This window comes from Callospermophilus lateralis, chromosome 19 (genome assembly GCF_048772815.1).
Source record: "Callospermophilus lateralis isolate mCalLat2 chromosome 19, mCalLat2.hap1, whole genome shotgun sequence".
Lineage (NCBI taxonomy): Eukaryota > Metazoa > Chordata > Mammalia > Rodentia > Sciuridae > Callospermophilus > Callospermophilus lateralis.
In genome coordinates this window covers 7,303,128-7,327,041 of record NC_135323.1, presented here as the reverse complement: position 1 = coordinate 7,327,041, position 23,914 = coordinate 7,303,128, and the positions used below count along the sequence as shown (strand labels likewise).

General features: G+C 54.2%; 1 protein-coding gene, 1 long non-coding RNA gene and 1 other non-coding gene across 7 annotated transcripts; 1 reads left to right on the top strand and 2 right to left on the bottom strand.

The window, feature by feature from the left end:
* Window positions 1-3,797: 3,797 nt before the first annotated feature.
* LOC143384871 (uncharacterized) lies at window positions 3,798-4,620 on the bottom strand. Its single transcript, XR_013089430.1, has 2 exons — window positions 4,566-4,620; window positions 3,798-4,216 (listed from the first exon to the last, which is right to left on the bottom strand). It is a non-coding gene; the product is annotated as an uncharacterized LOC143384871 (long non-coding RNA).
* On the bottom strand, window positions 4,325-4,407 carry LOC143385522 (small nucleolar RNA SNORD60). Its single transcript, XR_013089477.1, has one exon. It is a non-coding gene; the product is annotated as a small nucleolar RNA SNORD60 (small nucleolar RNA).
* Window positions 4,621-5,065: 445 nt separating the features above from the next.
* Traf7 (TNF receptor associated factor 7) lies at window positions 5,066-23,236 on the top strand. 5 transcript variants are annotated; one of them, XM_077105977.1, is made up of 21 exons: window positions 5,098-5,229; window positions 12,143-12,278; window positions 12,496-12,553; window positions 14,520-14,611; window positions 16,688-16,804; window positions 17,420-17,512; window positions 17,722-17,755; window positions 18,645-18,828; window positions 18,939-19,073; window positions 19,785-20,002; window positions 20,079-20,152; window positions 20,373-20,421; window positions 20,501-20,628; window positions 20,752-20,834; window positions 21,501-21,540; window positions 21,650-21,766; window positions 21,850-21,972; window positions 22,143-22,262; window positions 22,363-22,494; window positions 22,580-22,699; window positions 22,860-23,236. In XM_077105977.1, exons 3-21 carry the CDS (start codon window positions 12,502-12,504, stop codon window positions 22,872-22,874), a joined length of 1,926 nt encoding a protein of 641 aa, XP_076962092.1. In that variant the 5' UTR covers window positions 5,098-5,229; window positions 12,143-12,278; window positions 12,496-12,501; the 3' UTR covers window positions 22,875-23,236. The 5 variants fall into 5 exon arrangements, with proteins under 5 accessions (XP_076696169.1, XP_076962092.1, XP_076696167.1 ...); XM_076840052.2 differs by having other exon boundaries at window positions 5,179-5,229; window positions 12,143-12,261; window positions 18,939-19,067; XM_076840051.2 differs by having other exon boundaries at window positions 5,179-5,229; window positions 12,143-12,261.
* Window positions 23,237-23,914: the final 678 nt, after the last annotated feature.

Genomic DNA, 23,914 nt, shown 5'->3' with positions numbered 1-23,914 from the left:
TAGCCTCAATGACAGAAGAGAGAGACACAACAGCATAGCCTGCCACTCTAACATCCCCATGAAAGTAGGAGCTGCTGTCGGAAAACCAGATGAGATCTGAAGAGGGAAGAGGCCCTTCGGAGATGGTGACTGGGTGAGGCAAGATTGTCTCTAGTATTTCAAAGCATTTATGTGTAAGAGACTCTAGAGGGGCACATGGAAGGAGGGAAGCAGGGTTTAATGAGGAACAAGGTTGAAAAGATATAGTGGGGTTTTGTAGAAAAGAGACAGGAGAGATAAAACCCTCGAAGGGGGAAGGGATTGTAACCCCTTATATGTTAAGAAATTCTTCAAATGATGTGGGGAGAGGACAGTTAATGGTGAGCCAAAGGTGAGTTTGTATGTCTCCTTTTGAAGGTCATGAGCAGCAGCTAAAGCCATAAGGCATGGAGGCCAACCCCTGACAGTGGGATCGAGCTGCTTTGACAAATAAGCTACAGGTGCGAAGGTGGGGCCATGATTTTGCCCTAGCACCCCTAGGCTTTGACCCTGTTCCTCAGGTACATATAGGAAGAAGGGTTGAGAGGATTGGGGAGATGTAAGTAAGGCGGGTGCCTGGAGAAGGACCTTTTGTAAGATTGTGAAAGGTTTTCCTACAGTTGAGGGAAGGGGCTCGTCCTGAGAGCCTTTTGCCAAATTGTATAGCAGTTTGGCAAGAAGGGAGAAATTAGGGATCTATGCCCTAAAATATCCCGCTAACCCCAAGAAGGAGAGTATTTCGTCTTTGGTTTTGGGTGTGGGCAAGGATCTGATATGCTGTTTTCTGTCTATTGTGATAAATTTTTCCCCCTGGGAAATAGAAAAACCTAAATATGTGACTGTGATGGTTACTAACTGAGCCTTGTGAGGGGAAGCACGATATCCTTTTTGTGTTGAGTGGTCTTTAGAAGGACTACAGAGGAGATGAGTGGTCTTTAGAAGGACTACAGAGAAGGAGATCATCAACATACTGAAGGAGGACGGACGAGGAGCAATGAGAGCGGAAAGTCTTTAGATCAGAGGCTAGGACCTGACCAGAGAGATGAGGACTGTCTCTAAATTCCTGAGGAAGGACAGTCCAGGTTAGCTGTTGGGAATGTCTGATGTTGGGGTCCGTCCAGATGAAGGCAAAGAGGTCCTGGGAGTTGGGGGCCAAGGGAACGGAAAAGAAAGCATCTTTCAAATCAATGACAGAAAAGTGAGTGGCATCAGATGGGACCTGGGACAGAAGTGTGTAGGGATTGGGGACCAGAGGATGTAAAGGTCTCACAGCTGCATTAATGAATTGTAGGTCCTGAACTAAGTGGTAGGAGCCATTAGGCTTGCGTACTGTCAGGATGGGAGTGTTGTAAGGACAGTGAGCAGGGCAGAGGTATCCTTTAGAAAGAAGGTCCTGGATGACTGGTTGTAAGCCTAGGAGGGCTTTGGTAGATAGTGGGTATTGTGCCTGATTGGGGAACTTATTGGGGTCTTTAAGATGTATGGAAACCGGGTGGCAAGAAACAGTAGAGGGAGTTTTAACACCCCAAACCTGAGGATCCATTAAGCTCAATGGTATAGGTTCATGACTGGATTTGGGGCATTGTTTAGTATCTGGTTTGTAGAGTCAATGGGAAAGGTTAGGTCCCTTGTTAATAGAGCTAGAAAGGATGAAGCGGCCAACCCTGGTGCTCAGTCACGGTTGGGGGCTTGGATATTGATTGTGGTATGAAGTCTAGAAATAATGTCTTGACCAAGCAGAGGAACTGGACATTGGGGCATAACCAGGAATGACTGTGAGAATGGGAAGCCATCTATGGAGCAAATAAGGGAGTTCTTTTGGGATAGTTTTCCCTCCTACCCCAACAATAGAAGTGGATGGCACTGTCTGTCCCCAGAACTCAGTTAACACGGAGAATGTAGCCCCAGTATCAAGGAGGAAATCAATTTTATGCCTGTCCACCTGAATTTGCACCCTAGGTTCTTGCCTGTTGATCTTTAAGGCCGGGGACAAGGACCCAAGGCTCTGTCAATCTTCGGACATAATGCCGAAGAGGTCGGAGGACTCTTTGGCCATAGTTCCCCTGTGGGACCTAGGACAGAGCTCCAGTGACCCAGCTGTTGGCATTTAGAGCAGGGAGTCCGTGGAGCACGTGGGGCGGGGCAGGCTCTTGCCCAGTGTCCTTCTTTGCCACATTTGTAACAGGCACCTGGGGCAGCTTTTATAACTCGGGAGAGTTTGGGCAAGCATTTGAAATTTAGTTTGCTTGCCCTATGACGGCGTCGCTCTGATTTCCTCATCTAGGTTATGAAAAACCTTGAAGGCTACAGCTAGTATCTCCATTGAGGGGTAGCAGGGCCCTGTTCTAGTTCAAGTTTAGCCCTGATGTCGGGGTTAACTTTGGGAGAGAAAATGTCATGAGAACATGACGTCCATCCAGAGTTTCAGGATTTAAGTATTCCTGATGGGGTCTCTTCAGGTTTTTGAATGATCTCCTGCAGTTTTTGGAAATTGACTGCCTTTTGAAGTCCAGCAATAATGCATGCAGAAAGGCAGTTCCAGCTTAGGTGTTATAATCCAGGGTCCTGTTCTGGAGCTGCTAAGGGCCCCGGGGATGTGTCTGATCAACCCTGTGGACCTGCATGAGCTCTAGTAAGTTCCCAAACTCAAGTACGCTCCTCTGAAGAAGGGTGTTAGCCAAGAGCGCATATATATATATATATATATATATATATATATCATGGTGGGTAAGGCTATAAGCTTGCAGGACTCACTGGAACTCTTTGATATAGTGGTAGGATCAGTGGAAAAGGAGCCTAGCCTCGATTTTCAAGTTGCATAAGAGCCATCATCGAGAAGGGGATGTGCACTCTGATGATACCTTCAGGTCCAGCAATCTCTCATAGAGGGGCCATGGTTTGCGGTGCAGCAGAGCGGGATCGAGTTGGGGCGGGGGCTAAAAGGGCCTGCTTGGAGAGGCTGTTGTTGGAACTTCCTGGGGGACTGGCTGGGGCAGAAGGGGGAGGTCGGTTCATCCGCGGATCAAGAGGAGAGTCTAGGGACCCCTCTGGCAGATATTGATTTTAGTTATCTAGTTGATAATATGGCTAATCTTAGGTTAGCCAGAAGACGTTTTAGAGGGGAATCAGCAGGGAGGGAAGAGGAGGCTCCCATAATGACACTTTATAGGAAAAGAAGGAGTGAATGGCCCAGACTGGAACAGAATTTGGTTGAGTCTCTCATAGGCGTCTCTAAAGGGAGAATCCAACCAAAGAGACTCAGGAAGAGTCAGAGGCGGGAGGGCAAATGAGTTGTCACCCAAGAGCCCAGCCGGCAGGCCTAGGAAGGCCGGGAGTCACGGGCCACCTGGCGCCAGGACTTTCTCAGAAGAATTTTGGGGAGAGAGAGTGCCTATTCTTCCGCCCCTTATGGCTTCTCAATCATGAGGTGGGTATTCAGAGAGTCCACCAGGACTGTGAAAGCCGTGGTGGGGTACGTTCTCTCATCCAAACTAAGCATCAAAGGCCTTGCTGGACGTTCACAGACAAGGCCTTTGTGTACAGCCATTTGGAGATGGATTCCCAAAGAGGGAAACTCACCGGTTGTTGATCAGGAAGAAGCACCTACTGGAGAGCCCGTGTTGGGTGGGCTATAGCAGCGCTCAAAAAGGTGGACGAGGATGGCAAACCTTGGGAGAGGGGGTCCTCAGAAAGTGAGGAGTTTCCCCTCCCGGTTTGGGCACCAATGAAAAGCCAAGGTTCGCCGCTGGAAAGTGACAGTGACACATACACACGGACAGTTGTGGTAAAAAGTGCATTTATTGTAGGCTGGTACTGGCTTACATAGAAAATGAAAGCCAGTTGTCTCAAAGCAGGAAGCCCCTGAGGCCAATCATAATAAAGGTCAGGTCAACACATACGGTACGGGTATATTCACTCAGCATGGGGTCCATGTGGAGCAGGAGCTGAGCGTGGAAGAAGGGCGGACCAACTGGGGAATTTTCAAAACGACATATTGCCCGCCGCCATGTTAAGAGCCTGGGGAACTCTTAGGGGACTCCCAACAAAAATAATAGAGCTTAGAGTATAGGACTCACTAACTTTGTTTTATTGTTAACTAGTTCAGTTACACAGAAGGATGCCCATCTTACCACCAGGCTCTCTCGCCTGCTGGGTCTCTGGACTGCGGTTCAACGTCTGCAACCAGCTCACCACCGCCCTGAAAGTTAAACAGTGTGCAAAATTGAATGTAGACAAAAGCCCCTCTTCCTCATTTCGGCCAAGACTCATTCTCACTCCCAGTCCCTCCCTGACAAAGGGCGCACCCAAGCCTCAGTCTTGCAACATAATCAGACTGCACATGCAGTTTTCATACGAGGTGTCAGAAATTAAAGCAGTTCATCACAGGCTTGGAGATTAATCGAAAAAACTAGGCTCGGTCCTTTGTCACCTGCAGGAAGCTGAAGGTATGGAGATTCAGAAAGAAAGGCTAAAGGCCAAGGTGGAGCCCAGACCGCGGAAGGACCCGGAGCGAACCCCCAAAATCCCACGCAGGGCCCACCTCTTACCCGTACAATGGCAAACCCAATCTGAGCGGCTAAACTCTCCAACCTCGAACTAGTCCCCAAAAGGAAGCTGGAGAGCGAGGCACAAGCTTTTATAGAAACTGCCCCACCTCTGTGGTTGGGCAACCCGGCGGAAGTTCCCGCCTTCCCTCACCTGCGGTAGGCTGCGCCTCCGCCAATCATGCCATATTTTCACTAATTATGCCATAGCATTTCTTTGCGGGGCGGTCTCTCGGGGTGAGAACCGAAGCTCCATCTTTTTATTTGCTTCTTTTTTGAGACGACGTCGTCTCGCTCTCTTACTCCGGCTGGTCTTGAACTCGATCTTCCCGCCTCAACCGCCTGAGTTCCTGAACTACAGGCCTACACCACCAACGTCCGGCGAGTTCCTCCCTTTGGCGGAGGCCATTGAGCCTAACTGTGAGTGACGGATGCAGAGAGCCAATCAGATATTGGTCTGAACATAGAGCCATTCAAAAGCCGCCGGAAGTCGTAGTTTCTGAAGCGCCGCGCATGAGCCAGCCGAGGTCTGGCGAACTACAAGTCCCGGCGGGCCCCGCTCCCGAGCGCTTCCGGATCGAGCCTCCTGTCCCTTTCCCGGCCGGTGGCCGCGGGGGCACGATGAAGCGAGCGGATGGCGCTGCCGCTCCCCGGCAGCCGCGGGCGGGTGAGTGTCAGTGCCGCGGCGGGGCTAGCGCCGAGGGGCCGCGCGGTCCAGAGGGGGCCCGGCCTGGGGGGCGGGGCCTACACGGGCCGGGGTCTCTGCGTCGGTGCGGCGGTCTGCCTAGCCGCTGGGCCGCCGGTCGGTGCGCTCCTGCATTCCCTGGTTCTTCTCTTCTTGTACTCATTGAGCTTCATCTGGGCACCAGTCACTGTTGTAGGCGTCTGGCAGACAGCGGAGGACGGGATCCCAGTCTCATTAGCTCTTCTGGTGCAGGGTTCCCCGCCCTCCGTACTATTAACAATTCGGGCTGAATCGTTCTTCGCTTGGAGGGACTGTCCAGTGCGTTGTAGGATGTGGAACAACATCCCTGGCTTCTTACTGGAAGCCAGTAACCCCCAGCCCCCGTGACAACAGAAATGTCTCCAGACGTTGGCAAATGCCTCCTGGCTTGCAACCCATCCGGCACAACTCCTGGTGTAGAGAGGAGGGAAGGATTGACAGTACACAAAAATATGAGGAGTCGTGATATATCATGAGAGAAGCAGGACGCTGAGAAAATGAGTACTGAGGGCTCCTGAATGGGGATGAGTGCTGTACAGTTGACCAAAGATCAGGTGAAGAAGCAGCCAGTCCTGGGACATTGCTGGAGGAGCATTCCAAGCAGAGGGAGCAAGGCGGGCAAAGACCCAGAGAGAGAATGGGCTTGGTGGCAAGGTGAGGTGGAGGAGGCAGGACAGCTTCACAGTGCAGGGTGGGAATTTTCTTCGGCTTACAAGCTAACTGGGGAGGACGTGAAACTCAGGAGATGGATCAGGTGTAAGTCTGGGAGTCTCCTGATTGTATGTGAAGGTGGATTTGGGAATTCAGTGGAGACAGAAGAGAATGAAGAGGCTGGGCCAATGTCTCCTAGTCCTCTTTGGAGTCTAATTGCCCAAGCCTCCTTGTCTTGAGCAAGGCCAAGATGGTCAGCTGGGACTGAGTCAGGTGAAATTCTACCCTACTCCTAAGACTCACATGCTTAGGGGTTCCATCTGCCCAGCCCATCTGCACCCTCATGTCAGCACCCTTCACACCCCTCCTCTCCTTTGGGATACTCACCCTTTGCCTTCAACAGGCTTATGGCCTCCTTTACTTCTTCCCTTTAGGCCTTTCCCTTCCCCAGTCCCTTTTCTGAGGATTTGTGTTAGGCACACCCTCTGCTATAAATTCCTGCTTGGCCTCTCTGGGAATTCACTTCTCTCCATGGAACCCCAGTCTCTGATTCCTGAAGTTTCTGTACCTATTTGCTGCAGTCTCAGGGAGCTAGAAGCTGCCACAGGGGGAGTAGGGATATGTGCAGTTTGGCTGAGGAGGAGACAGTCCAGAAAGAAGCAGCCAGGGTGGTGCCCCAACCTGAGAGTTTCCTTGAAATAACTCCCTGTGGCACTATGTCAAGGAATTTGGAAATGAATGGAGATGGGGTCTTCAGTACCCACTGAGAAGTGCCTTTGGCAGACTGAATGGAGACTAGTGGACTTCCAGTCCTGAAGGGTCGGACTTAGGTAAAGCCAGCAGCATGTCTCTGCTCTCCAGCACCCAGTGGGTGTGAGCCTCAACCAGCTGACTGGATGAAAAATGGAAAGAAGATGCAGCTGAAGGACTTTGCTGGTCAGAAGATGCAGGCAGCCTGGACTCTGATTTAGCCACTCTGGCTCTGCTTGGCTGCCTCAAAGCTGCAGTGGGGCTCCGAGGTTTGCTGGCAGTCATGGAGAAAGCAGAAGGAACAGGGCTTGGGTCAGCCTTGGCATGACTGGCTGCTGGCTGGGTCCATGGGCCAGCCTTCATTTTTCACAGCTCTCAGAAAGGAACCACTGTTAGCAGAACCTTCATTCTTAATCATATTGTTAACTCTTAGGCTCCTTTTAGATGTGGGTACATCTTTATTCTGTCTTATAGAGTAAAGGGCAAGATGCTCACCCAGTCACATATCTGTTAGAGTCAGGGGTGCCCTTTAACCCAGATATGTCTGAGTCTGTGGACTTGACAACTCTGTCACTCACCATATCTGTGATGGACACCTTCAGGGGTCCGTAGGAACACATGTACCCAATCCCATGAGATATCAGCTGGACTTATTTTGCTCTGAACCAAGTTGTTCACAGGCCTGACCTTACTAGGATGTGGGCATCTAACTCTTCATCAGCCCTCTGGAGGGCTCAGTTAGGAGGGACCCTTGGAGGGGGATCCACCTACCCCTTGCCCTTTGACAGAGACCTCTGTGTCCCTAGCATGACAGTCCCAGGATAGAAGGTGCTGCCCTTGGAGGAACATGCTGCCAGGTAAGCAGATGAGGAAGGAAAAGGCCACCAGGGGCTGGTGCTGATGATACAGGATCTGGTGCTTCAGAGTCCTAGACAGAAGGATATAGAGTGGAGGTGAATCTGTCCCCAGGAGCACTCAGGCAGAAGGGGCAGCCTTGCAGAAATCCAAGAATAAGGGGTGTCCAGTCGCCACACCATAGACAATCAAGAGATCTGGGAAAGAAAGGATGGCAGATTGAGGCCAGGGGCAGGTGGGACAGCAAAGCCCATTCCTACTGCAGTGGGGTTGGAGCCTGGCTACTGAGCAGGGCCCTTCTCTTCCTCTAGCAGAGGGAGCCATGGATGCTGGAGGGCTTGGCTTGGGCAGGACAGGCCTGGAAGCTGGGTATAAGGTGCAAGGGTGTAGAGCCCTGGGAAGGGAAGGCTGTTTACCGGGCTTCCACATAGTTGGGTCTGTGAGTGCAGGAAACAGAAAAAGACAAGGTGAGGACAGGGGCTAGAAGGGGAGAGAGGCCAAATGGGCCTCTGCGCAGGGCCTACAGAGGTTCTGAGGGGATCCTCAGACCTGAAGCAGGCAAAACAGGGATGCTGCAGAGATTCTGGACATTACACCCTGCCTGTCTGGGATGGAAAAGATGTGCTAAGGGGACATTGGGAGAAGAGACAGGGAAGTGCATGTGGCTTTGCTATGGCAACCAGGACTGTTTCTATAGGGTTTGGCAGCTGGACCTGGGCTTGGGCCAGGAGAGCTGAGGCAGGGGCTGACCCAGGGGTTGGACAGCTTGTGGGATGGTTTGTGGGTCCCCTAGGCTGGCTCCATGATTCAAAGAACCATGCTTGGAACTTTGGCTGCTGTCCAGCCAGTTGGCCACACACAGCTCAGGCTTGCTAAGGCCTGTGGACCCATCCTAGGCTCTTCTCAAGGTGGTTATAAGCCTAAGAGGACTCTCAGGGTGTGCCTGCTTCCTTCAGGACTTAGCACATGTTATTCAATGGATAGGGCCACCCCTACCCCAATCCCTTGAGGATGCAGGAGGAGTGCCCTAAGTGTGGGCTTGGCCTTAGTAGGGAGTTGGATCTGTAGACTCCCTCCATTGCCCTTCTCTCCAACAGGGCCCACCTGGGCTGTCCACTCCCCCTGCTGCCAGCCATAGAGTCCAAGTAGGCAAGGATCCTGGCCAAGCCTGACCCAGATCTCCTCAGGGTTTGTCCCAAGGGAAAAGGATTAGAAACCTGTCTCTCACTCCCCCAACCCCCAAGCATGATACCTAGCAGATCTTGTTCTGTGGGGCTCCAAGCACTCCCTCCTGGGGGCAAAAGGAAAGGGCCTTACCCCCCTGATCAGGGTTTCTAGAAGAGGGGTTGCTGCATTCCATGTGTGCAGAGAGGAAGGTCTTATTGGCCAGGGAGTACCCCCAGGAGCTGAAGAACTCCCTTGGATGTGGAAATGAATGGGCAAAAATCTCTGGGCCTCTACCCCAAACTCAAGTGAGGTTGCCCCAGGTGGAGGGTTTGGTGGAGCAGAGTCTAGGGGAAGAGAGTCTGCTCTGCCCTGTTTGCACATACCTACCCCACCCTGCCTCAGAACCCTGAGTACCCTTGGGTCACATTTACCAACTGGTGACAGCCAAGGTAGACAGCACCGTTTCTTCTGGGGTCTTTCCTCTTTAAAAGATAGAATCCTGCTAGGTGCTATGGTGCACACCTCTAATCCCTGTAACTCAGGAGGCTGAGAAAGGAGAATCACAAGTTCAAGTCTAACCTGGGCAATTTAGTGAGACCTTGTCTCAAAATAAAAATGGAAAGGACTGGAAATATAACTCAGTGGTAGAGCACCCTTGGGTTCAAGGGTTCAATCCTTAGTACCACCAAAAAAGAAGAAAGAAAAGAATACCTGTTCTGTTCCCTGCTGACAGACAGATGAACTTGGACTTGAAAAGGAGGGGCAGGGAACTGATGGGGAAAGCCTTTTTTAGCCCACTCACTAAGGTTTTTCCTAGTTTGGAAGAGGGACCAGTCCTAAGGACAGCTGTTTCCCACTTGCCAGCACTGGGAACTGGAGGACCAGGGTGGCCAGGCTTCCAGGAGGCAGAGAACCGATGGCAAATTCTTACTCTGGATGACAACTTCCTGCCCACCAAGAACCTCAGCAATGAGGAAAAGGCACCCCACCCCCACTCTGGGGGGTGAGGAAAAGGCACCCCACCTCCACTCTGGGGGGCCAGAGCATACCCAGGACACAGCTTCCCTGTGCTGCCAGCCAGCTGGGTGCTGAGCTGCTCAGCATCTGCTTCCCAGGGATTTGTCCTGCAGAGCCTCTCTGTTGTCTGGAGCCTGGGCCCGGGGAAGACAGTTATTGCAAAATTCAGTGCCTGGGGGGACTGGGCTAAGGGGAGGCCTCAGCATCTTGCTTAATTTGAAGATGCTGATGATGGATTGCTGCCTTCCAGGCAGGGCACACAGATGGGGGTGCTGGACTCCAGCCGGGGTCCTGCCTACCCCCAATCCCTGGTTGGGGCTGGGCCCTTGTGATCTGGGAAACAACTTCCCAGGCCCAGCAGTCTGCCTCCCTCTTTTCCTGCTCAGTGTGGCTTCTGGGCCAGTCCTGTAAAGTTCCCCCCATCACAGCTGTGCCTTGGCCGCTATTGGCCTTTGGGACTTTCCAGCTGATTTGCATGTTGCCCTGCGTGCCTTTCTGTTTACCTCACCTCAGAGTGATGAGAAGCCAGTCCCTGCTCTCCCAGCCTGGAACAACGGGTGGGGTGTTGGGCAGTTCCTCGTGGGTAGGCAGCCTCTCTGTGAACCTGGGGGAGTACCTACTGGGGTCCTGGCTGCTGGAGCTTGCAGCTGGCCTTGTGACCCTGGAAGCTATCAGTGAGAGAGCAAGATGGGTTTGTGAAATCCAGGTCAGTGTCTCCTAATGCTGCCTGTGAGCCACCTTAATGTGAGTCCTCCAGGCCCTGGGTTCAGGATGGCTAGGTAGCAAAAGCTGAACCCCTGGCCAGCTGTCCTGGGCCTTCCTGATTAGCAAGGAAGCCAGCAGTGGTGCTGGGGGCTAGGCGCAGACACATGTTGGGGCAGAACAAGCCATATTCATATCTTTGCCCCAGGGACACCTCCTTTGAGCTCAGTTGCCCTTCCCCAGAGAGCCTAGTTTGAGGCACACAGCCAGGCCCTGGAGTTTCATTTGGGTCTGGGGGTATTGGGTGGGGTAGCTTTTGTTGGGTAATGGGACTGGTGCAGTGGGAGGGAGGAAATGGATGCTATGGAGCCAAGGGTATGTGCTGGCAGGTGACTGGAGTGGGAGGAGGGAGACAAGGTGCTGGAAGCAGCGAGGCTGCCCATGTGCTATATTATCATAGCATGGGCAGAAACTGTTTCTCTCACCTCCTGGGTATGGGGCTGGGAGTAGTTTCTCAGGAACCGGTTGCTGCTCTGGACCCTGAGGTGGGCATTCTGCTGTCATGCCCCTAAGTAGAAAGCTGGTTTTGAAGTCATTGAGCACATGTGTGCCTCATGGTGCGGTCCTGGTGTGTGGCCTTCTTCCCTATGGGGAGATCTGCTGGAGCTTCGTGGCTCTAACCACAGCTGCTGCTCCATGGCAGGACATGGTGCCATCCTAGCACCACCCTTATAGGCTCCTAACTTCTAGGCTGCTAGTCCTAAGAGTGACTGCTTGGGAGGGTGCGTCGTCTGGCAGTGCTTGTGCCCTGCAGGGATGTGGCTGGGCTGCCACAAGGTAGGGTTTGTCTCAGCCTGAGATTGCTCTGTTGCCAGGACCTGTCCTGAGTATGACCTATTGTCTATGTTTTCTTTTTTCTCTAATCTTCCTTCTTCCCTGTAGGTCTGGCCTGCTGAGGGGTAAGATCACTCAGGCCCACCCCAGGCTCTGTCATTGGTGGACCTCCTATGCTTCCCACATACCTTCTCCCTGCCTCCCCAGCATTTGAGCCCTGAGTGGCACAGTCAGGGGTGTAGGTGACCTGAGGTCAAGAGCTGAGGCTCCACTCTCTTCTGTGACTTTTCTTCATGTGATCGTGTGTGGGCAAAGTTGGGCTCCAGTTATTTCACCCCACGGTTTCTCCCAGAGTCCTTGCTGTCTGGCCAGGTCCTGACAGAACCTGCCATGGTAGGAAGCAACATTCTTCTTGCCCTGGTCCCTGTGGACTAGGTCTAATGTGTGTTACACCCTGGACAAAGCCCAGTGGGCTGGTAGAGAATGCCCACTGAGCTCCAGACTTGGAACCAGGGACATTCAGCCTGCAGAGCAACCTATCTAGAAGTGACCAGCTGTGACAGCACAGCTGGAGGACTCCCTACCTCTGGAGCAGAGCTTTGTGGGCTTTTAGGAGGGCTAGGCTTTGAGGACTGGTAAAATTGAGGGCCCGCCTCCCTGCAGCTCTGTTTCCCTATCTGGGAAACAGAGGCCCAGTCACAAGGCTGGGATAGGAGGGGGCAGAAGGGCTTTTGCCAGAAAGTTGGTGTTAGAGAGGAACAGGCCACAGTGTGTCCTGTGGTGTACTGGCTAGGGCAGGCCCATCACGCAGGGGCAGCTTGGCAGACGGCCAGGGACTAGGCCCCCACTTTTCAGTCCTTTATCTGTGTTCCATCCACAGGGAATGCTGCCCAAGGACTCTGGATGCCTCTCTAGAGCATGAGCTCAGGCAAGAGCGCCCGCTACAACCGCTTCTCTGGGGGTCCTGCCAACCTTCCCTCCCCAGACCTCAGCACCGGGGTAAGGGGCGCCCAAGGGTAAGGGTCTGCCCTCTTCGTATACCCATGCTCCAGTCATTGGCACTGACTGCAGACCTTCCAGAGTAACCCCTGCTCAGCAGGCCTGCAAGCAGGGATGCCTCCCAAGCATGGTGTTGGGTATCCCTACATAAGTGTACCCGTCTGCGGGTAAGTGTGTTAGTGCATGTCCACATTCTCTCCGGGGACAAGGCCAAGGCTCCTCCTTTTCTCCTAGACCAGAATGGAAACAACCTTTGGACCCGCCTTCTCGGCAGTCACCACCATCACGAAAGGTGAGCCTGTGAGTAGGAGGAATCTGGCCCCTCCCAGGCCAGCCTTCCTAGTGAGGCAGGCACTGGTCCTGGAGAAGGCACGGGCAGCTTCTGGCCTGTGTTGCTTGCCATGTCTCCTGGCTGGGCAGAAGCCAGGCCATCCTGCTCCAACACCTCAGCCTTTGCTGTGCATCCTTTTTTCCCGTCCCTTGGCATTGTCCTTCCCTTTCTTCCTAGCACCACTCCCAGGAGGGCTCTTCTGACTTTGCTGGCGGCACCACCTGCCCACCCAATCCTTCTCAACCTTACTTGGGGCTGGCTCATCCTCAGCCCGTCTCCTAGCCTCCAGCAGGTCATAAGTGTTGTGGATCCTTTCTTGGTCGTGATCCATGACCCTTAACCCCAGCACTGTGGTCTGCGGTTGTAGGCCACTGCAGATATAGTGTCCTTCCTGAAGGTGTGGGGCCAGTGCCCTTTTCTCAGGTCCAGGACTCTGGGCCGGAGTGTGTTCTCTTGCCTTTCTGGTGCTGTGCTTTTAGGTTTGTGCCAGCCAATTGGTTTTTAATTGCCTTCCCATGGTCTTCCCTGGATAGACCTGATGCGCCTTCTCATGCCAGCTCCTCCTGCTACTGGGTGACCCTTAGGGGCTCTGAAAAGGCTGCTTTTCTTGTCATGTGGCTGGGTTTGTTTTTGTTTTTTGTTTTTTGGTACTGGGGATTAAACCCAGGGGCACTCAACCACTGAGCTACATCCCCAGTCCTTTTTGTGTTTTATTTAGAGACAGGGTCTCACTGAGTTGCTTAGGGTCTTGCTAAGTTGCTGAGGCTGACTTTGAACTCACAATCCTCCTGCCTCAGCCTACCAAGCCTCTGGGGTTATAGTGTATGCCACTACACCTGGCTCATGTGACTTTTTTCTAAGGAAAAAAGAAAACATCACTTCTAATCACCCACCCAAGAGATTGCTCATCTACCTTTGGAGAGTGCACAGTGCCTGTTACAGCTGTCAAAAGTTCTGGGAACAGAGGGGAACATGGGCTATTGCACCCTTGTCCTTAGTGGCAAGGGTGTGTTGTAGCTCATCAATAAAGCAATAGTAGTTGCCTTATCTGGCCACTCTTGAGACAGATAGGGAAACAGAGGCCCAGTCACAGGCAGGCAGTTGAAGGCCGGATCTTGACCTGAGGCCTTGGGACTGGTTGTTGTGCTATCTGGACCTGGCTGGGCCTGAGGCTGATAGGAGCCACTTCAGTGCATCCAGTGAAGGGAGTGTGGGGCCCATGAGGTGGCCTTTCCCAACCCTGCTTCTCAGGGCAGTCCAGCCTTCTTGCTCAGGCATAGCAGGGATGATATGGGCAGGAGGAGGAGGGGTGCTGAGCACCTTCACTGGGGAAGCTAAAATGACTGGGGCTGCTTCCTAGTTCTGACTGTGCCAGGAAGAGGGGTGGGAGGACCCAGACCATCAGCATGCTGTCTTGGCCCTACTACATGCCCTTGGCCTGTCTGTGCATGTTTTCTGTAAACCAAGGCTGTCAGACAATTCAGCTGGCAGTTACCTTGAAGTTCAAACACTCCTGCCAGTGACCTTAGGTGTAATCACTTGGTACTGGCTGTGCACTTCAGCGGGGCATGGAGTAGCCCAGGTCAAGCTGGGTTGATGGGACCTTGTGGAGGCTCTAAAAGAAGGCCCCTCCCAAGGGTAGGCAGGGCTGGGGCCAGGAGTGTCCAGACTCAGTTCTAGGGCTGTCCATGGGCAGGGTGAGTTCCACAGCCATGTTCCCAGCATGGTTTGATATTGCGGGGCAACTCCAGCTACCCACCCTGTTACTGCACCCTCTTGTACATGGAGAAGGCCAAGAGCTAGAAACAGCCCCCAGGGACCCACATGCTGCACAGGCTCTGCCAGTCAGGTCCAACACAGCATGGTCAGGCCTTCCTGCAGCAGCCCACCTCCATAGCTCTGGGCCCCTTCCCTCTTTTCTTGCCAGCCGATGGGACCAGTACTTACAAGCAGCACCGCAGAACACCTTCCTCTTCCAGCACCCTCGCCTACTCCCCACGGGATGAGGAGGACAGCATGGTAGGTCCCCACCCTCCTTCAGAGTCTCTTTCCTGGAGCCCAGGGCCCAAGAAGTGGGCTGACACTAGGGCAGAGCGAAAAATGTGTAGACACCCTGAGCACACTTAGCAAGTCCCTAGGACAAAAAGGAGGCCCCATTGACCAGATGGTGGTGGCAGGAATAGCCAGTTTGAGGGACTGGGCTGGAGGGTGTGGCACCTGAGGGCCAGGACAAGACACATTAGGCTCTGTCTCAAGTGAGATGGGATCCACAGAAGGTTCAGTCAGGAGAATGACCAGGTAAAATCCATGTTCCTGAAGCCTGTGCTCTTGCTGAGTAGAGAGAGTGGGTTGCTGGGTAGGCAGGGAGTTGAGAGAGGGGTCCCTACGGGGAGAGAGAGAGAGCAGGTGAGGAAAGGTACATGGACCTAAGCTGTAGGGTCAACCGAAGCAGAGGGCCTCTGAGGCCCCAGATGAATGCAGGGGTGCTAGAGAGCCCTGTTCCTGGCCATGTGAGGGAGGGAGGAGTTTAGGACACTTGGGCTAGGGGCTATTGTCCAGCACAGTAGCCAGGGTCCTGCTGGCCATTCCCTGTCAGTTAGGTCATTGGTGCTCATTTCTGGGCTCTGAGCCTTCCAGAGAACAGAGGCCAACCCCAACAGTACTGGGCAGCAAACTGACCTTCCTCTGGGCCTGCTCTCTGCTTTATCTTGACTTGCTGGTACAGCAGCTTTGCTGATGGCCTTTGGCTGGTTCTCCCAGCTCAGCCAGGCCTTCTCAGGACCGAAGGCTTCTCCTCATTCTGAGAGGCCAGGATTTGTTTTCCTTGTTAATAGAGAAAACTCTAATCAATTGAATAGGCACACTTGGGCCTCTGCCTGCCTTTGTCTTCATTTATGACCTCTGACCAGACAGCCTGGGCCTTGGAGAAAGTAGATTCACTGTTTCTCTGGTTTCAGATAATTATAGAGCATCCAGTGGATCATAGTAGCCTTAAAGAAATGTGAGCACCTTCTGTGTTTGCTCTGGGCCTGTAGGCAGCCCCCAGCCTACCCCTGTGCTCAGGAGATTTGGGTCCTGAGAGAAGTCCGCCAATGGTAGGCAGAGGAGAGTGGAGCTCTATGGCTGCTCCCTTCTGGTTCTGCTTTCACTGCCATCCGCTTGGGGATGTCTGGCCCTGGGACAGGCTATGCTTCTGTACATGGGGTTTCACACCCAGGCTGGCAGGGAGGTGATCAACTTGTCCACCTCCATGCTGGACAGAGGCTTTGCAGAGAGGCAGCTAGGCCCAGGCCTGGAGGACTTTGACCTGCAGTGTGCATGTGCTGCTTCCTGAACGTAGTGACTCAAGGAATGAGACTGCAAGCTTCTGTCACCCCAGAAGGAAGGGCTTAAGAGAGCATCAGCTCTGGGAAACTTCTGAAAGTTTTCAGGCCGAGGCCCAGAAAGGAAGAAGGAACAGTGCCTGTCCCCTTCTCCTAAACCCCCTCAATCCCTCATTGTGCAGGCTCAGGCAGACAGGCACCTGAGGGAGGCCCTGGCCTCCTTCTCAGGAGACTCAGGCAGGACTTGCTGGGGACCTATCCCTGCCTTCTCTGCAAACATTCCAGGCTGAACTAGAGTCCCCTGGGCAGGATACTAGGCAGGCTGCTGAGCCTAGTGGGCACTTGGAGCCCAGCAGCCACTCCCAGGCCAGCCTTCCATCCAATAATCCAGGGGCTCTCTTCTTCCCCAGGATTGGCTATTGGAAGCACCCCCTCTGCAGCCTACATTCCCTCGCAGGAAGCAGGAAGCAGCCCGAGTGTGTCCTCGTAGAATTGAATAGCAGGAAGTCTCTCCATTTACACAAAGAAAGTTGGCAGTCCTAAGTGGGCAGCCCAGCACCAGGGACTGAGGCCACTGACTAAGCGGGCAGGCTGGGGACCAGAGGCTGTACTGGCTCCCCATGTACTCCTTGTGGCCACCCCCACAAAAGTACCTGCTAGTTCACAGGTATCCCAGGGACACTGCTCCCTTCGTCTCTGCAGTGCTGGGCCCCATTTCCCCACTGCACAGACCTTGTATGGAGCCCCTGATGAGATGCTTCTCTCCGTGCAGCCCCCCATCAGCACCCCTCGTCGCTCTGACTCGGCCATCTCCGTCCGCTCCCTGCATTCTGAGTCCAGCATGTCCTTGCGCTCCACGTTCTCACTGCCTGAGGAGGAAGAGGAGCCGGTAGGTGCAGTGGGCTCAGTGTAGAGGGTCTTCAGAACTGTCACTGTGCTCTGGGGCCATTGGGGTTTTTTTCCCTCAGGCCACACAAGCCTAGCTCCTAGTAAGAGAGTAGATCAGGTCTGCTCAGGAGTTCTGGTCCTCTCTGGTCCGTGTCAGAACTTGAGGGGCCAGGCTGGGTCCCTGAGATGTGGTTTTTCTACTCCCATCTCAGGGTTGCCCAGGGAAGGGCAATGGGAATATGGGGCTCAGGTGGAGCCTAGGTGGGGGCCCTTTTTGGTCTTCATCCTAGGAAAAGGGTCAGGCAAGAACTGGCCCAGACAGTGTGTGTGGACACTGTCTGAACTGCTGGACATGGCCCCCCCTCCACTGCTTGAGCCCTGCCTTTGGGGGCCTCACCCCCTGCTTTCCCTCCTTGGTTCTCGTAAGGCCCTCCCAGGCCTCAGCAGCCTGTCTAAACACATCCCAGCTGAAATGCCTCCAGCCCCAGAGAGCAGCTTGGGACTTGGCAGGGGTGGGCCAGTCAGCCTGGGTAGTGAGACTGAGGGGGGCTCCCTTGGCCCCTGTCAGCACCCCAGCCCACCTCCCCTTCTCCTACCTTTTACCCACTCGGTTCAGGAGCCACTGGTATTTGCTGAGCAGCCCTCGGTGAAGTTGTGCTGCCAACTCTGCTGTGGTGTATTCAAGGACCCTGTGATCACCACCTGTGGGGTGAGGCTGCCTATGGACCCTCCCTCCCTGTTCCGGCTGCTTGCCCCTTCCTGTGAGCCCTGGCTTGGATTACAGGCCTGATCTGGCTGCCTAGTAGGTGCCTTCTATGGTGCAGGGCAAGGAGTGGGATGAACCCTGGCTGCTACTGTCTTTGACTTGGGGTGAAGAAGACCTCAGCCATCCCCCAAATCTGTCCTTTATTCCCACAGCACACGTTCTGTAGAAGATGTGCCTTGAAGTCAGGTAGGTTCTTCCCTCCTGTCCAGACCCAGCCACCTCATCCCCCAGCAGGGGAGGGGAGCCTTCATCTTATCTGTGGCCCTGGCCACTCAGCAGAGGCTATTGGCTTCGCACTGATCTTTCCCACAGTCTAGGCATGCGTGTCCTCTGCAAGGGCTGTAGTGGTGCTCCAGGCACTAAGGCCCAAGCTCAGGAGCTCCATTAGAGGAGCAGTGGGACCCAGAATTCCCAGTGTCTCCAGATTCAGACCTCAATGTAGTGGGTATGGGGTGGGGCCTCCCAGAGTCAGCACCTGTACTCTATTAAGGACCTCTGTCCCCACCAGCACCTTTTCCTACCCCCTTAGTGGCTGTTCCCATACTGTTGCCACCCAGACTGGTTTCTTCCTCATGCCTTGTCCCTCGATCCTTGCCCTCGGCCCCTTGCCCCTGCTTAAGACTTTATCAGGCGTGGTGGCTCACACCTGTAATCCCAGCAGCTCAGGAGGCTGAGGCAGGAGGATTGCAAGTTCACAGCCAGACTCGGCAAAAGCGAGTAAAAAATAATATATAAAATAGGGCCAAGGATGTGGCTTACTAGTCAAGTGCCCCGGAGTTCAATCCCCAATCCCTCTCACCATCAAAGAAAAAAAAAAAAAAGACTTTATTGGGTTATCTGAGAGACGCCTGTCACTACCTGCTTGTCATTCTGGGTGGCCCAGCCCTTCACCTGTTCCTGTGCCAGGCACCTCAGTAGGTCATAGATGGGTGGATCAGGCACTTAGTGGGCTCACGCCTACCTGATCCTTCCACTGTGCTCTCCTGCCTCAGTGGGATTCAGCTTGCACAGGGCAGAGCTACCAGGGATGGGGTTGCTGGGCAGGCTATGGGAACAGCATGCCCTCCTCCCCCAGAGAAGTGTCCCGTGGACAATGCCAAGCTGACAGTGGTGGTGAACAACATCGCAGTGGCCGAACAAATTGGGGAGCTCTTCATCCACTGCAGGCACGGCTGCCGTGTGGTGGGTGCAGGGAAGCCCAGTGTCTTCGAGGTGGACCCCCGGGGGTGCCCCTTCACCATCAAGCTTAGTGCCCGAAAGTAAGTAGCCACCATCCCCCAGGGAGTTCTGAGCACCTTTGTTTCTGGGGGCTCCATGTGGCTCTGGCTAGCTTAACCTCCCACATGCCCCATGTTCTACTCTTGTACAGGGATCACGAGGGCAGCTGTGACTACAGGCCTGTGCGCTGCCCCAACAATCCTAGCTGCCCACCCCTCCTCAAGATGAACCTGGAAGCCCACCTCAAAGAATGCGAGCACATCAAGTGTCCTCACTCCAAGTACGGGTGAGTGGGGGGGCACAGGTAGGGGTCCCATTCCTCCTCAGCACACCTCAGCTGAGAGCCCCTGTGTGCTGGTCCCGAGGACACTGATGACTGTCATCACAGCCGAGGTCCAGCTGCCTTGGAGGGACTGAGTTCCCAGGGGACTGGATGGGTCGGGGATCTGGAATGTCAGGGAGGGAGCACACAGGAGTAGATTTGAGCAGATGACTAGAGTTGCCACTAGAGAGAGAGGTGGGGTGGGAGAAGAGGCAGAGAAGCCCAGCTCTTCAGGGCAGGGAAACCAAAAGCACTGTGGGTTTTATTTTCAGGGAGAGAGGAAACTGAAGAGCTTTGCGGGTGCATGATTGGATTTCTCTCAGGAAGTAGCTTGCTGGGTGCTGGAGGTCAGGCAGGTGGGAGAGCAGCTGAATCTGGTGTGTGTTGGCTACAGCAGGGGAGGATTCTTTTTTTTTTTTTTTTTTTTTTTTTTAAAGAGAGAGAGAGAGAATTTTTTTTTTAATATTTATTTTTTAGTTCTCGGCGGACACAACATCTTTGTTTGTATGTGGTGCTGAGAATCGAACTCGGGCCGCACGCATGCCAGGCGAGCGCGCTACCGCTTGAGCCATATCCCCAGCCCAGGGGAGGATTCTTAAGGGATTCTTGGGGTCAGAGAAGCCAGGGAAGGGGTCCTGGCAGGCAGGCAATTGGGCAGCTGTCCTGTTCCCCCAGGTGCACCTTCATCGGGAACCAGGACACATATGAGACACATCTAGAGACATGCAGGTTTGAGGGCCTGAAGGAGTTCTTGCAGCAGACAGATGACCGCTTCCATGAGATGCATGTGGCCCTGGCACAAAAGGACCAGGAGATAGCCTTCCTGCGCTCCATGCTGGGCAAGCTCTCTGAGAAGATTGACCAGCTAGAGAAGAGCCTCGAGCTCAAGTTTGGTGAGGGCCAACCCAGAGGGTACAGGGTACAGCTACTGCTCTTGATGCCAGTGACACCCTCTCTCCTGCTGTGCAGATGTCCTGGATGAAAATCAGAGCAAACTCAGCGAGGACCTCATGGAGTTCCGGAGGGATGCATCCATGTTGAATGTGAGTGGGCTGGGCATGCAGGTGGGTGAGATGCAGGAAGGTGGGCCCCAGCAGGCAGGCCTCCCCTACTGGCCTTTGTTCCGATTAGTTGGAGCTAGAAGTCTATTTGGGTGAGGGCTGCTGCCACCCCTGCTCAGCCCAGGCCTGGGGGGCTCCATGACTGCACCAGAGGCCATGGCAGCTCCATTTACCACTCTCCCTTCTGTTCTTGGCCTTATAGGATGAGCTGTCCCACATCAACGCAAGGCTGAACATGGGCATCCTAGGATGTGAGTATAGCCCCCTACTGCTTCCACACACTATTCCCTGGACCCCCATGGGTCCCTCACCAGCTTCTTGCATCTGCAGCCTATGACCCTCAGCAGATCTTCAAGTGCAAAGGGACCTTTGTAGGCCACCAGGGCCCTGTCTGGTGTCTCTGTGTCTACTCCATGGGTGACCTGCTCTTCAGTGGTTCCTCTGACAAGACCATCAAGGTGGGTGGGTTCCTGCCCAGGCAGGGCCTTCTCCCCCAGATGGCTGGCTTCTTTACCCTGCCATCCTACCCCATGGCACTGGGCTGACCCTGCTTGGATCTACTCTGACCCTGGTCTCTACAGGTATGGGACACCTGTACCACCTACAAATGCCAGAAGACACTAGAGGGCCATGACGGCATTGTGCTAGCTCTCTGCATCCAGGGGTGAGTCCAGGCATGTGTGTGCCCACTGACCAAGAGGCACTGCTGCGGCCCCATGGGCTATGAGCTCAGCCTGTGTGGCTGTGTCTGTTCTACCTTAGGGCACCCTCAGCCCTGAGTGGTGCTGGATCCCTGGGTGGTGGTTCTGTCTCCAGAGTTGTGTGTTAGCGCACTGGCCTCCCAACAGATCCTGACCCTAGCCCTGGTGCACCTTAGGTGGCCAGACCTAGAGGGCAGAGGCAAGAGATCAGCATCACTAGCAAGCCAGGGCCCTGATATGGAGCATCTCCTGGCCACCTCCTTTTCCCTGGGGGAGGGCCTTTTCTCTGGACCTGACTTCTGGTCTCACGTTGGGAGGCCATGTGTGGGCCTTAATGTGTGTGAGTATGTATCAAGAGGCAGAGGTGCTCGGTCACTAGCTGTAGCAGTTTTCCTGGCAGTGGGGCTAATGGCTGGTGACTCTTGCCCAGCTCGGCTATCAGATGCTTGCCAGGCAGGCACCAGGGGCTAGGCTGCCACTTCCAAGGTTCCCCACACACTGGATATGGTTCAGAAACAGCAGAGGCTCTGGCACCAGGCCAAGATGCTGGTTCACTTGGCCCTAGCCAGGGCATTGTCAGAAAGGATGGCACCTTCCCTCTCCCTCACCTGTTGGCTCTGCTTCCCCAGGTGCAAGCTCTATAGTGGCTCTGCAGATTGCACTATCATTGTGAGTGGGGCCAGTGGGGGGAGGCATGGGGAGAGGAGGCCCAGCTCCCACCTCACTGCCCAGGCTTCACGCAGCAGGACTGTCCTAAGGCTTGCCTTTACCACCTTAGGTGTGGGACATCCAGAACCTGCAGAAGGTGAACACCATCCGGGCCCATGACAACCCTGTGTGCACACTTGTGTCCTCTCACAACATGCTCTTCAGTGGCTCCCTGAAGGCCATTAAGGTACAGGCAAGAGTGTGCGTGCACATGTGCAGCATCAGGGCACTGGGCACTGACCCAGCCTATGCTCACAGCCATCCCCACAGGTCTGGGACATCGTGGGTACTGAATTAAAGTTGAAGAAGGAGCTCACAGGCCTCAACCACTGGGTGCGGGCCCTGGTGGCAGCCCAGAGCTACTTGTACAGTGGCTCCTACCAGACAATCAAGGTGTGCCAGGCTACCCCCTGTTGGCAAGGCCATCCCTGAGCATTCCTTCTATCCTGCCCCTACAGTTGTACACACCCTGGGTGGGTGGGCAGGCTGCCTTAGTATCTGAGCTTCAGAGACCTTGGGGGTGAGGCTCCTGGCCTGGACCAAGTGGGAACAATTGCCCATAGATCTGGGACATCCGGACCCTCGACTGCATCCACGTCCTACAAACATCTGGTGGTAGTGTCTACTCCATCGCTGTGACGAATCACCACATTGTCTGTGGCACCTACGAGAACCTCATCCATGTAAGGGCTGAGTACCCAGGGGCAGGTTTGACTCAGGGCCATTCTTCTCCTCATTCTGGATCTCTCTGACTGCCTGTGCCTGTCCCATACCCCCCTTCAGGTATGGGACATCGAGTCCAAGGAGCAGGTGCGGACCCTAACAGGCCATGTGGGAACCGTCTATGCCCTGGCAGTCATCTCGACACCAGACCAGACCAAAGTCTTCAGTGCATCCTATGACCGGTCCCTCAGGGTACATCCCGGCCCAGTAGCAACAGGAGGTGCAGAGGGAAGATGTCTGGGCTTGGGTGGGCCCTCACATCCCCTGTGCCCCCCAGGTCTGGAGTATGGATAATATGATCTGCACCCAGACCCTACTGCGCCACCAGGGTAGTGTGACTGCACTGGCTGTGTCCCGGGGCCGGCTCTTCTCAGGAGCTGTGGATAGCACTGTGAAGGTCAGTGTCTATGATTCAGACTATTCAAAGGGGCTGCACAGAATGGAGGGACAGAGAGGATGAGGAGCTAGTGGCCCCCGGTATGTGCCAGTGTAGGGCAGGTGTGACTGACAAGTGTCCTTGGGCCACAGCAGCACCTTAAACAGACCTTTCTTTGCAGGTTTGGACATGCTAACAGAATTCAGGCCAGGCCTTTACTCCCTGTGGGCCTGTCTGAGCCAAGCTGGCAACACAGGGTGGCCCTGGAGCTTCTTCCTGCCTTGTAGGAGCAGATAGTCATGTGGCCAGGCAGTGCTCTCCCTGCCCTCACTCCGTGAACCTCCCTCTACTCAACTCGGCCCTGTCTCATTGTGGTTAGGGTAACGCCCAGGCTCTTCTCTGGGTGCCAGGTACGACGCTTGCCCAGCCGACCCTTTGTCCCCACCCCAACTGGACTATGGGCCTTTTTACTTACCTTTTCTACTGTTTTTAGACTGTATATAGATTTATTTGATTACTTCCTGATTGAAATAAAAGCTGCACAGACTGTGGTCATGAGTGGGGACACATCCTGGGGCCAGGGGTTACACGTGGCCCTGAGGACATTGGTATATACAGAAAACAGCATTGAGGGAAAGAGGTTGAGGGGACCTTTCCTCCCTGCAGGAGAGGCTCACCACCCATTGGCTCCCAGCCTCCAGTCCCCACACCCCACTTTTCCCAACACACATACCCTCAAAGAGTGAGCCAGGCAGCTCTGTTTTCTGCTGTTTATTGACAGCTAACAGCAGCTCCCTGCCCAATCATCCCTCCCCACTTGCTGGAGCCCCAGTCTGGGTTGCCCACCGAGGAGAAGCCAGGTGGGGAGGACATCCACTTAGGGGGAAGCTTCAGGTGTGAAAGTTGGAAGGGGCCTGATGCCTGGACACCCTCTTAGCAGGCCCCCTTCACCAGCCGGCACCACAGTCGCTGGTTTTCAGGTTTAATTCTTTTTGTTTGTTTGTTTTAAAGAAATGGCAAAGTTGTGTCCAACACTTGTGGATCAGCAAACACAATAGAGGAGACCAGTCAGTACTTTTCAGGGGGAGGAAAGGAGAGGAAAAGAGAGAGGGTGAGAATGACCACACAACACAGCCTTGGACCATGAGCAGAGCATCTGTGGGAACTCCAGTGTGGTGGACTGGTGCCAGTGCAGGGCCCTGGGGAGGGAGGGTGTGGTGCACCCTCATGCACCTC